A 13,958-nucleotide genomic window follows, 5' to 3' on the forward strand; every position below is an offset into this window, starting at 1 on the left:
GGGGGGCTGGGGGCTCCCCTCATACGGTGCTGGCGGGCTCGGGGCCGGCGGTGGCAGGGACTCCCCTCGGTCGTGGCATCTCCCTCGGAGGGGGGACCCCGGGGCCGGGCGGCTTGGGACAGGGGGGCACAGGGGAGAGCCGGGGGGTGTGCGCTGTCGGCAGCCGCTGGGAAGGGGAAAAAAAAAAACTGGCATTGATTATTTTTTTTTTTAACGGTACCCTCAGGGAGAAATGGAGGGGGAACCCACCAAACTGGGCAACTGCGTTGAGGGTTTTGCTGTTTTCTGACTGAGGAGCGTGTTGCCGGTGTGTGTGTGTTGCTGGGCTCCTGTCCCTCTCTCCCCTCATACCGTCTTTCCCCCGGGAATCACTCACTTCACTCATCGAGGTTTATCCCCGGAGCTGGAGCTGAGGAGAACTCTCCAGCGTTTCCTTCCCCTGCCCAGCTGACAAGTGGCTGGCAATCTGGTAGCATCCTGAAACAAGCTTTCCTAGAAGGCTAATTTATTATTTTTTTTTTTTCCCCCCAGACAATCGCAGCAGAGCGTTCTTCCTAGATAGCTGCTTCTCAGAGCACACGTTCCTTCATGAAAATAGGGTTATTTTTTGAAGTGACAGAAGCAACGCTAGCGTCTTGCATGAGTTCATGAGTACCAAAGACCAAATTAATTTCTCCTAGGCAGGGATTTATCTTTTGTTGTCCTCTTCCACTATGTGAAAGCATGGTGTTTCCAGAAGATAAATTCCAAGGTGAAGGCCAACTTGTTTATTTTAGAGGTAACTTGTGTTAAAAATGATGCTGTGGGGCAGTGAGTTTGTTTTGAACGATGTATCCAGTGGATGTGCCTCAGATCTCAGAACATCCCAGTGGGTTAGTGTACCTGCTACATTTTGGCCAGTTCAGACACTGGGTTTTCCTCCCTGTACTTGTAATAAGGTTTGTGACCTACGTGAGTATTTCCCCACCCCAAGGTGTTTCCCTTGAAGAACGATGACATCCATCAATCTGAATGAGGACTAATAAATGAAAGGTTGAGATTTTTTGCATTCTCATTTGTTAATTTTTTCTGTCTGCTAGTCACAGTGGGAAGTACAAGAGATTCCATGCGAGGTGAATAGGAAATAATAGTAATGTAGTAGCTGCTGGGTAGCTCATTTTGCTATTGAGAATAGGTTGTGTTGTTATCCGAGTGATATTTTTTTTCTTTTCTTTTTCCCCAGCCATTGAGTTAAGAAAAGTTAACATGCTAAACTTAAAATGTTCTGAGCACATGGGACGTATTCTGCTAAACGCCTGAGGGGTTTACAGCACTCCCCATCCAGGACCTGTATGAATTCCACTTCCATCAAAGCAGTAGATCTGTGTGTATCACAAATAGCAAGTTCCCTGCAAAAGAATACTTGGTTGTTTTGGAGGCTTCCCTTCACGCCAGAGGAGCCTGTGTAGCGTCTGCTTGTCACTCTGGGCTGGAAATGGCCATAGGGCTGAAATGTGGTCAGGTCACCAAAGTGTGCAGCCAAACAAAGCAAAATCGATTCGCCGATCTTCTTGACCCGAGCCTGTAAATACAGGAGATTGATCAGGATGATGATGGACTTGTGGTCTGGTCTGGGAGACTGAGTGAGGAAAAACTCCTGTTGGCTCTGCTCGGCGTAGAGTGGACGTGTTAATGCACGTGGTGCAGAGCACGTCAAGGGTGGGCTGCTCTAGTGGGGTGTGTTGATGACAAATAATGTTTTTAGTTGAATTGGTTTTGCAGTTGACCATCACTACAGACGTTGGTTATTTTTCTCCATCAACTTGAGGAGAAAAATAATCTTTATTTTAAGAACAATGTGTGCATACACGATAAATAGTATATATCAGTAAAAAGCACAAGTTTTGTGTGGTCTCTGCATTCACCAGGGGGTGAAACCAGTTGAATCATATGTATACACCAGTTAAATCATATGCATATGTTTTGTAGTACGGAACTATAAATGGAGGAGATGGGGGATATGTTGCTATTAGCACTAAACCAGATGAATAATTCTTTTGAAGGTCTGGAATATCAATGATCCAATTGAAAATGTGTCAGCTGAGATGAGTCATGTGTTAGCCTCATTCAGTGACTAAGAAATGGAGCAGCCATCGATGTCCAAGCTGAGTCACAGCTGCTGCATATTTCTTGAAACAATTTTTGATTGATAATGATAGAGCAGTTGAAATTGCTGTATTTGTTTGTATTGTAATTTGCAGAACACTATTATGCATACAGTTGAAAAGATCAGACAAGTAGCAAGGACAAACCGAAGTGGTATTTCAGATAGGATGTGCGGAGAAGGAATGGTGTCCTGTAATTACCTCCCTTTATTTATCTTTTCTCTAATTATTTCTTCCTTGTGCCGCTGTACATGTGCGTCATGAGGAATGAGGCAGAAGTGACCCTTCCGGCTCTGTGACTGTCAGATAACAGCACTTTAAAAAAAACTGGAGGCAAATAAAAGAAATACACTGTCCGCTACATGCTTAGTATCAGTTAAAGGCAGTCTTGTTCATACACTGTGGGTGTTTCTGGATAAAAAGCATGAGATCTGATCATTTTAAACCTTTCTGCTTTTTCTTTCTTTAAAGATTGTCAGACAGTTGCTGGCCAGGGATAAGAGGAGGGATTTTAAGAATGTAAAACTCAGTGGTCCTCTTCTTTGCTCTGTTGTATTTCATTACCTTCAGAAATTAGTTTCAGTGAAATTTTACCATGAAATAAGGCAGAGATCAAGAGCAGCACCTCTCCAAACCAAAGTGTGAAGTTTGGTCTGTGTGACTTGGTATTTTTCGATGAGCATCTTCGAGTGTGTGGAAGAGAGGCAGGAGAACCCAGTTGACCGTTGCTGGTCTGATGGTGAAAGAAGTCTAGAACCACAGTTTTCTACCTGCAGGACTTTCTGCACTTAACGAAAAAAAAAAGGCAGGAAAACTAAACCACAGGTATAGAAAGTAATATTCAGGATCCTCAGAACTGATGTTAATGCAGAGCATTGCAGACTTAGAAAGTCAGATTCAAAGATATTTCCATGTTTGATGAACTCTGCCTCCAGAGATGCAGAGGTGATTTGGTCTATATTCACACCAGTATCCGTGCCCTTTTACAGAAAGGGTCTTGCAGAACCCTTAAGTCAGTGTATGGAGCTTGGTAATTCATACCCTTCCTTATCTTTGTTTGCATCCAGCCTTTGATTTAGGATTCAAACCACAGGACTGCAAGAAACTGTGTGCTTTCTGTCACTGGGTCACTTTCCATTTACACTTCTCCCTTTGCATAAGCCCTTACTTAAAGTTGAGGAGTCACTTTCTCTGGCTGTGCCATGTAACAGGCCATGTTGGCTTGTACTGATACAAGAAATAAATTGTGCTTATTCTCTAAAACCATCACTCTTCATGAGACATATTTTCTTGTGGTGCTCTGTGCAGCCAAACTTCCCTTCTCCTGTGCCTGCTCTAGGTTGAACCTCAATGAAGGACAAGATAAAGTTGGGTGTCTTGGAGGCAGTTACTAGACATTCATCCTTGGGTCCTCTAGGTTATTCAAAGGAAAAGAAAAATTCTGACTTTACCATACAATGTAATTGTGCTTTCAGGTCTATTGGTGTTGATGAGGCTTGTTCAAATTTGGAAGGTGAAATAAAACAACTGGTTTCTGTCCTTACTTGAAAGTGGAGAAGAATGGGAATGAGTGCACGTATGAGAGTAGCAGGGATGGGACAACGCATAGACATATAGGAGGTTAAAGATGAACTGAATGAAGAAGAAACTCTCTGGCAAGTGGCTAGAAATCATTAGTAATGCTGATCAATGCTCTGTGTTCCAGCTAGTAATTAAAATGATAGAAACATGTGGCTTCGATATTATGTACCTTGTGCAGTGTTTTTTCTCTCCGTATCACACCCGCTCTAGTATCAAGTCTCGGAAGTTCACTGTAATAAGAGATGAGCTCTCTGTTTTATTTAATACTGCTGCCTTTTAGTGAGGATGAAGACAAGGGAGAGAAATGGAACTAGAACAGAACCGAATTGCTGGTATTATGTCGTTACGAGTATGTGTCCTTTCAAAAATTGTCTGACAAGTTATTTTGTAGGAGTGAGGGTTTCTAAATAGAGCTGCAATAATGTATTTAGAATGACGTCGTTACCAAATAGCTATGGTCTTTGCCATATCCATCTGTCTCCTTGTTGCCTACTTGTTATTGTATCGTAGTATGTGTTCTGATGCAGGTTTACGCATCGCAGTTCTGTCCCCAGCTGCCCTTTCTTGCAGGAATGTAGGAAAAGCTAACTTTTTTTTAAATGCTCACAGTATGGAAGGATGTTCAAAGATCATCACTGAAGTTAATGTCCACAGACAGTGGTTGCCACTGTGTATGTTGTGGAGTTCTGGGGTTTGTGGTGGTTTCCTCCCCGGATGCTGACTGTCTGGCAGGCGTTTTTGTTATTTGGAATTTCTCTTTCATTCTCAACATTACAGTGGTGATGGAGAAGGCGGTGGTTTCCTCCCCGGATGCTGACTATCCGGCAGGCGTTTTGTTATTTGGAATTTCTCTTTCATTCTCAACATTACAGTGGTGATGGAGAAGGTGGTCATAGCCACTGGATAAGAAGTGACTTTTCCAAAATAATTTCAAAGCTCCCAGCTTAATTGTGCCAATCCCCTCCTAACCTTCCACACAGTTAATGTTATGAGCATGTTGGGGTTTTCTTTAGTTGTTTGCCCCTCCTAACCTTCCACACGGTTAATGTTACGAGCATTGTGTATGAGCATGTTGGGGTTTTCTTTAGTTGTTTTTCTGTTTATTTTTAATTTTCCTCCTGAGTTTGTTAAGCTAGATTGTCAAAGTCATGTTCTTCAAAAATAATATATAATCTTGCTTCTACAGAGCTAAAAGTTGTGGGTTCAGGTTGCTCTTAAACCCTCCATCACAATTACAAATATGTAAATCTGGTGGAATTTCCTTCCCCCCACACCAAGTGACCTACATCTGATGAATGCTGTCTTGTCTTCATGCTTACACTGCGCATCTACTCTGCCTTTTTGTTTGTTGGGTCTGTTCAAGCTGTTTGTGTCTTGATTAGTATCTGACTAAAGCTCCATCTTATAAATAGTTGTGCACATGGGTAATTTTATGTATGCAAGCAGTTGCCGGTATCATACGCATGAGTAGGACTGGCTGTGCAGAGCCTCATAGTCGGGGGAGTTAGTATGCAGCAGTTTCAGCTAACAATAAATACAGGGCTGTGTTTTGGAACAATGGATTAATGCTGAAACAAATTTTAGCTAGTTAAGAGTTTCAGAAGTTTTAACTATGCATGGCATTTGTGCCAGCGATCGCTATATGCACATAGTAGATAAAAGGTACCTTTTTTGGTTGAGTTTTTTGTGGCTGCCTAGAAAACCAAAAAAATTTACTTAGTGAGCATATAAAAGACAAAGCAAAGATGCTTCAAGATTTTTCACAAAACTGAGGCTACAGGGAAGACCTGGTTTTTTCTGAGCAGCAACCCTGAGGGCTCCAAAGACCTAAATAACCTTTGCAAAACTTTTGAGTGATCCAGGAGGAAGAGTTTTAAAACAACAGCCCATCTCGTACTTAATAGCTTCATGTCAAAGTTTGGACTCCTGCCTGGGATGAGCACAAGTGTAGTTCCTGGAGTCACTTCAGAGGTTGGGACATTTACATCAGGTTGCTCTTGGCCCAAAACATCTATAATGTGTGAAGTTTGGGATTTTTTTTATTTTTTTTTTTAAACTAAACTGGGTTTACTTGCCAGCTGGTAATGCATTCATAGAAATCATAATGTTTTCACTTTATTGAATTTATAAGTTTGTGAATGTGCATGTGTAACTCCTGAGCAGTCTTGTCAGCGTTGGGGCTGGTGACAGACGTGGTTGCCTTGCCCGAGGTCTGTACAGCCCAGTGGCAAGTTGGTCTGTCCCACACATGAAGAATATGAGCGTCTGCTGGGTCCCTCTTACCCTGGGGAGCCCAGCTTTTTAATGTTGCTCAGAAGTTTTCTGGCTTTCCCATAACTCAGGTCAACTTTTCCTCCTCTGCTTTGATCTATGGTAATGGTCTTGATTTTATTGTTTTCTGTGTCTTACAGTGGTTTAAACTTTATTGATTTGATGGTGCGACAGGGGAATATCGACAACCCTCCTAAGACGCCACTTGTTCCTGGCTTTGAATGCTCTGGAATTGTAGAAGCTCTTGGAGACAGTGTAAAAGGATTTGAGGTAATGTTTTCTTTATTTTCAGAGCAAGACTAAATAATCGCCAGTTCGCTGAGTATGTTGTCCCTAATCCTTCCTGGTCTGCCAGCGACAGCACCCTTCATCACCCTGGTGAGATTTGAAAGGGCAATTTTTCCTCGCTGCGTCCCAAGCGTGAGAATGACCTCTTGAATTAGTTTCTAAAGCCACCACTGTCACCTCCTTCAAATCCTTCCTGAAAAGTCACTTGTGCCATGTGCGTATCATGATGGCTGAACAGGAACTGGAAAGCACAACTGATGTGCTTTAAGAAAGTAAAAGAAATTGAGTTGTAAAGTTTCTTTTCTTGACCGTGTTTGCTGTTATCATTGCTCTGTTCCTCGGAGCCCATGCCCTGCTGATTCTAGGTCCAGCTTTTGATCTGGAATTAAGGAGACCCCCATCTGCAACAAGCGTTGCTTCTTACAACCGTGTGCGTTCATGAGACGCAGATAAAATTGGGACCCTGATATGGCTTACTATTATCACTCAGGAAAAGGATCTGTTTCACTTAAAAGAATAGTGGCAAATGACAAATAGTTAATATATATATAACTATATAATCATGTTTAGAGACATGGTTTAGTGGTGATTTTTATCAGAGTTAGGTTGATGGTTGGACTAGATGATCTTAAAGGTCCCTTCCAACCCAGACGATTCTATGATAACTAAGCTTTCATAACTGATTGACATTATGTACTCTTCAGTATCTTTATTACATATAAACAGCATTCTGTCCTACCTCCTATTCTGTTATTGACGTTGAACATCTATATTCCCTCCAATCTTGCACTTTATTTCCTAAGTAGATAGAAAAATGTTGAAATAAAAACTGAGTTTATGCATATCAATACATCAGTCCTATCTCAGCTGTTTGCTGAGTCAGTCATCATCAAGTAATTGCATTTTCTGAATTCTTTGAATTCTTATTGTATCTTGATCTTAAGAAGGCAATTACCTAAAATATTTTTATTTAACTGTAACATTTTTGCTCTTCTAGAAAAGCTGTAAAATATCTCAGTTCAGTGAAGATAATGACCAATTTAGTTTCTAGGAGGTCTCAGTGATGAGTTCTTCTTGGGCCATTTCTCTGCTTTCTCTCTTCTGCCCCATCTCTGCCTCAAAACAAGTCATAATCTCCCAGCATTTTTTGTGACAAACAGTAACTGAACAATAACTTTGCTGTTTGAAAAACTCTACAGCTTCAGTTGTTCTGCTCTAGCATCTGTGTTCTATAGTTACCTCCATAACAAAGAATATTCTGTGAAAAGAATAGAGAAAGTCTCTGCTCTAGGTCAGCATTCTCAGTTTAAAAGTTCTTGTTATTTTTGAAGGCCATTGTGAAGCTGCAGCATATGGTGCTTGTTTGAAGAACATTGCACCTGGGTGAAGATACTGGGTCTCTTCTAAAGTTATATCTTTGTTCTGACTATAGAATGATTGTGCTCTGGGGTACTTCCTGAAATTGAAACAAGCTGTGCTATCTTGTTTTTTTTGCATCTAATCTGCATAGCCATGGTAGTGTTTGAATGATGTAGAAGAAGGGTCGGCACTCAGAATAACTCCTGTGCACGGATATGAACCCATCAGCAGGAGAACCTACCTTGGAGAAGATGCAAGAAGGTTTCTTCATGGATTTCTTGCACAGAATAGGAGCTCACCAGATGCTTGTTGTCTCCTTGACATACGCTGTTACCGCTGGCAGAGATTGCACCCTACATCTCCTGACCTCCTTTCCCTTTGTAGATCTCTTCCAGCTCAAGTCACATTTAAGTTGTGAGCATTTCATGTTCTGGAAAAATATTTTTTACTGGCTCTTAATCTGTGCTACCTGAGATACTACACCTGAGGTATTGCCAGCTGTTTATTGTCTTCACTTGCTGCAATTGCATTGTCATATGACAAATGACAGCACTGAATGGCAGTCGATTTTGACAGCAATGTGGAAGAACATATTTTACATTGAAGAAAGCCTTTCTGATGGAATAAGGGTGTAAGGCCTATTCCTTCTCCCATTAAAAGGAAAAGCTGATTTCTGCTGAGGTCAGCTGTATGGGGCCTGATCTCTCTCTAGTTGTGGGGATGATTCTCAGGAGCTGAGGTCTAATCTGACGTGGTGACTGGGCTCTATATAGTGTTTGTGTTAAAATATGGTATTTATTACTACCAAGAAAACCCTTGAGAAATCACCAAGAGGGACTTCTCTCTATTATTTATGGTAATTGTTTATGTTTGTTCACAAGGATATGGGACACTAACGTCTTCACTAATTAATCCTAGCAGACTAGGTTTTTAGGTGCTCCTGTAGCAGCAAAAGGGAACCACGGAGCAGTTACCAGTGAGGCGTTGGTAATTTGAATGTGTTTTTCAAAAGGAGGAGGCATTTCAGTGAAATTGGACTGACAGCTCTGTTTCAGCATCCTCGTTCTGAAAGAGACAAACCCTTCAGAACTGTCAGCAGCACCTTAGCTTTGAGCAAACCCACAATATCCCAAACTCAAAGTGATGACAAGCACTTGGGAGACCAAAAATGTGCTTGTGCTGTAAACGTTTTCCGGAAGGCAAAAGTGTTGTGCTTCACTCCATTGCTGGGGAATAGAGTTGAAACAGTCCAAGAGCAACCTGTGGTATTTCTAAGGCATTAGTGGGTATGAGTAGAACGTAAGACAGAGAATATCAGGCAGATAAACAAAGGTATTTTAGAGGGACAGCTGCTGGTAGTTTTAGTTAAAACAAGCAGTACTGAAGTTTGATGCTGTTCCTTCCTTATTACTTACACTGTGACTCCATTGAAGAGCTCATTTCGTGATTAAGGAATAACTAAGCTTTCATAACTGATTGACATTATGTACTCTTCAGTATCTTTATTACATATAAACAGCATTCTGTCCTACCTCCTATTCTGTTATTGACGTTGAACATCTATATTCCCTCCAATCTTGCACTTTATTTCCTAAGTAGATAGAAAAATGTTGAAATAAAAACTGAGTTTATGCATATCAATACATCAGTCCTATCTCAGCTGTTTGCTGAGTCAGTCATCATCAAGTAATTGCATTTTCTGAATTCTTTGAATTCTTATTGTATCTTGATCTTAAGAAGGCAATTACCTAAAATATTTTTATTTAACTGTAACATTTTTGCTCTTCTAGAAAAGCTGTAAAATATCTCAGTTCAGTGAAGATAATGACCAATTTAGTTTCTAGGAGGTCTCAGTGATGAGTTCTTCTTGGGCCATTTCTCTGCTTTCTCTCTTCTGCCCCATCTCTGCCTCAAAACAAGTCATAATCTCCCAGCATTTTTTGTGACAAACAGTAACTGAACAATAACTTTGCTGTTTGAAAAACTCTACAGCTTCAGTTGTTCTGCTCTAGCATCTGTGTTCTATAGTTACCTCCATAACGAAGAATATTCTGTGAAAAGAATAGAGAAAGTCTCTGCTCTAGGTCAGCATTCTCAGTTTAAAAGTTCTTGTTATTTTTGAAGGCCATTGTGAAGCTGCAGCATATGGTGCTTGTTTGAAGAACATTGCACCTGGGTGAAGATACTGGGTCTCTTCTAAAGTTATATCTTTGTTCTGACTATGGAATGATTGTGCTCTGGGGTACTTCCTGAAATTGAAACAAGCTGTGCTATCTTGTTTTTTTTGCATCTAATCTGCATAGCCATGGTAGTGTTTGAATGATGTAGAAGAAGGGTCGGCACTCAGAATAACTCCTGTGCACGGATATGAACCCATCAGCAGGAGAACCTACCTTGGAGAAGATGCAAGAAGGTTTCTTCATGGATTTCTTGCACAGAATAGGAGCTCACCAGATGCTTGTTGTCTCCTTGACATACGCTGTTACCGCTGGCAGAGATTGCACCCTACATCTCCTGACCTCCTTTCCCTTTGTAGATCTCTTCCAGCTCAAGTCACATTTAAGTTGTGAGCATTTCATGTTCTGGAAAAATATTTTTTACTGGCTCTTAATCTGTGCTACCTGAGATACTACACCTGAGGTATTGCCAGCTGTTTATTGTCTTCACTTGCTGCAATTGCATTGTCATATGACAAATGACAGCACTGAATGGCAGTCGATTTTGACAGCAATGTGGAAGAACATATTTTACATTGAAGAAAGCCTTTCTGATGGAATAAGGGTGTAAGGCCTATTCCTTCTCCCATTAAAAGGAAAAGCTGAACCTCCTTTCCCTTTGTAGATCTCTTCCAGCTCAAGTCACATTTAAGTTGTGAGCATTTCATGTTCTGGAAAAGTGTGTTTTACTGGCTCTTAATCTGTGCTACCTGAGATACTACACCTGAGATATTGCCAGCTGTTTATTGCCTTCCCTTGCTGCAATTGCATTGTCATCTGACAAATGACAGCACTGAATGGCAGTCAATTTTGACAGCAATGTGGAAGAACATATTTAACATTGAAAGAAAGCCTTTCTGATGGAATAAGGGTGTAAGGCCTATTCCTTCTCCCATTAAAAGGAAAAGCTGATTTCTGCTGAGGTGAACTGTATGGGGCCTGATCTCTCTCTAGTTGTGGGGATGATTCTCAGGAGCTGAGGTCTAATCTGACGTGGTGACTGGGCTCTATATAGTGTTTGTGTTAAAATATGGTATTTATTACTACCAAGAAAACCCTTGAGAAATCACCAAGAGGGACTTCTCTCTATTATTTATGGTAATTGTTTATGTTTGTTCACAAGGATATGGGACACTAACGTCTTCACTAATTAATCCTAGCAGACTAGGTTTTTAGGTGCTCCTGTAGCAGCAAAAGGGAACCACAGAGCAGTTACCAGTGAGGCGTTGGTAATTTGAATGTGTTTTTCAAAAGGAGGAGGCATTTCAGTGAAATTGGACTGACAGCTCTGTTTCAGCATCCTCGTTCTGAAAGAGACAAACCCTTCAGAACTGTCAGCAGCACCTTAGCTTTGAGCAAACCCACAATATCCCAAACTCAAAGTGATGACAAGCACTTGGGAGACCAAAATGTGCTTGTGCTGTAAACGTTTTCCTGAAGGCAAAAGTGTTGTGCTTCACTCCATTGCTGGGGAATAGAGTTGAAACAGTCCAAGAGCAACCTGTGGTATTTCTAAGGCATTAGTGGGTATGAGTAGAACGTAAGACAGAGAATATCAGGCAGATAAACAAAGGTATTTTAGAGGGACAGCTGCTGGTAGTTTTAGTTAAAACAAGCAGTACTGAAGTTTGATGCTGTTCCTTCCTTATTACTTACACTGTGACTCCATTGAAGAGCTCATTTCGTGATTAAGGATGCTGTTTTTGTTGGTGTATTATAGAAAGGCAAAAAAGTCTAAGGCAAGGTAGCAGATGTGTAGGGGCTGCTGGTGACAAGCTGTTATCAAGAGTTTGTAAGAGTCGTGCCTATGAAGGTTTTAATATATTGGCCAAACGTTTGCTCGCCGTGGCTGTCCCCAGTGCCCCCAGCAGACCAGTTTCTAATTTTAGGTGAGTTTTGCTTTCCAAGTCTGGTTGTACCCCTGCAGGTGCTGCAGAGCTCCAGTTGCCTGGTTATTATTCATGTCCATCTGCGGGGATTTACTATCTCCATTTTAAAAACCTGAAGCTGCAATGAAGGCCATTATACAAACGTATGAATTTGATGTGCCTGGACCTCTGAAAGGTTCCTAGGAGCAACACACTGTATCTAATATTAACTTAAAATCTTTATTTCTCCATAGTGAAATATCCTTTCGGTACTGTATATTTTCCAGAGAAATTGAGTAGAGAAGTGTTGCATTCAAAGAGAATATTTCATTGCTCCTTTAAATCCTGTCAAATTCATGTTGTAAGCTTAGTAGTGCCTCAGAATCCAGAGGTATATTTTTCATGTTTAAGGTGGCTTATTTGAAATTGCAGGATTGAATTCTGCTCTGACACATGGCTGTGGAAATGACAATCATGGAAATGCATTGGTAGAACCAGTTTTTAAGATAATAAAAATAGAGTGGATACAGACGGTGTTATCTTCTAAATGAGTAGTTTCCGAACTCTTTTGTGTGCTCTTTCTACCAGAGTACAAGGCCTTCCCCTATCAGTCCACAGAGAGGAAAAGTAGCTCTAAATTAGTGTGAAGACCAAGAAAGCAAAGTGAAAATTATTTTAGGTGTAATTTTGCTTGTTCTATGGATCTCATCAATATTATTATAATCTCTTAGGCTTTTTTCTGTAAACGAATTTCCAGGTTATTAGTAAGGATGCTATTTTCAGTGTTTACGGTCCTGTTTGTTATTTAGGACCTCTGCTAGCAAAAGATCTTATTTAGTGATGATGGAAGACTGTTCCATCAGAGAAGCAGTGTAGCAAAAAAGAAGTGAGTTAAATTTGGATATTTTTGTGAAATTAAACTTTTTAAATATATACAATTAAAAAATGGTAAAAGAGCAAAGCTGAGCAGCTTAACTGCTATTTTGCTGAAAATGTGGAGCACCGTTATCTTCATCCTCAGTCAGTGACCAGGAGAGTTGCTGGTTGTACAAGTTGAGCTTCATGGTCTCAATTCCAGCCGTGTCCTCAACGTTATTTTCTTCCTGGTTTGTAGATTGGAGACAGAGTCATGGCTTTTGTAAACTACAACGCCTGGGCTGAAGTGGTGTGTACCCCAGTAGAGTTTGTCTACAAGATCCCCGATGACATGAGTTTTTCTGAAGCTGCTGCATTTCCCATGAACTTTGTAACTGCCTACATGATGCTCTTTGAAGTCGCAAACCTGCGAGAAGGCATGTCTGTGCTGGTGCACTCGGCAGGAGGTGGGGTGGTAAGTTGGAGCTTCTCTTACTTTCCTGTCACCAAGTAACCGAAGCAGTTTGATGCATCTCTGTTTCTGAAATGAGCCAGAACCTGCAGTTTTATTTGGTATTTCCCTATGTGAGGGATTGCAATGGGAGGAACTGCATCTGTTTTCCCATCAAAACGGTGATGTCGATGGTTGTCAGGAGCTTTTGGTGAAATAAAAATGTTCTGACAATAAATTCTACCCCAAAACCCCTTCAAAAATACCTAATTGGTTGTCAGAGATCAGTGAACAAGTGTTGTCCCTAACATTGCATTCCTGAACTTGTGCACCTTGTACATCTGTGTAAAAGGCGGCTGTAATGAAAGGAATAAATAACTCAACTCCCTGCACAGGGGATTTGTAGGTGACCATCATCCTCCTTGCAGTCAGCAGCCCTCTTGGAATACTCCTGCACGTCCCATGTGTGAGTGTGTGTGTGTGATGCTTTCTCTGTGAAAGATCTTTTTTTTTTTTATTTTTTTCCCTTTGTTGTAGAGGGATTGAAAGCAATGAAAAGCATTCTCATGCCAACCCTGAGGAGAATATCCACATGCTGACTGTGAGTCGGTGATGGCTGCTGCAGGTCATAGTTTGGATCATTAGTAAGGAGGTGTTGTGTTGCATGGGCAAAGCATGGATTAATTTGGTGGAATACCAGGCCACACAATGAAATAAAAATTCAGCATTTTGTGTTACCAGTTCCTTGAACTATCTTTTAGAAAAAATCTCTCTCCTTTGGAAAGTACTTAAGCCTTTGTAAAATATTAAGATACTGACAGGGGTGTTTGTTTACATTTGAAATTATGCATTCCTTTTCCATAGGACAGATTTTAGGAGCTGAGAACACTAGCAGATCTCAGCCTTTCAAGGGAGTACCTCTTCT

General features: G+C 41.0%; 1 protein-coding gene across 1 annotated transcript in view; it reads left to right on the top strand.

Annotated features, from left to right (window-relative positions):
- Positions 1-13,958, top strand: part of VAT1L (vesicle amine transport 1-like) — a 58,507-nt gene that overhangs the window by 454 nt on the left and 44,095 nt on the right. Inside the window, exons 2-4 of the mRNA XM_014942139.1 lie at positions 5,889-5,952; positions 6,137-6,266; positions 12,842-13,057. Coding sequence (XP_014797625.1) covers positions 5,889-5,952; positions 6,137-6,266; positions 12,842-13,057 — 410 coding nt within the window. The remainder of the gene's footprint in view (positions 1-5,888; positions 5,953-6,136; positions 6,267-12,841; positions 13,058-13,958) is intronic.

The sequence above is a fragment of the Calidris pugnax genome, unplaced genomic scaffold (genome assembly GCF_001431845.1).
Source record: "Calidris pugnax isolate Ruff unplaced genomic scaffold, ASM143184v1 scaffold28, whole genome shotgun sequence".
NCBI lineage: Eukaryota > Metazoa > Chordata > Aves > Charadriiformes > Scolopacidae > Calidris > Calidris pugnax.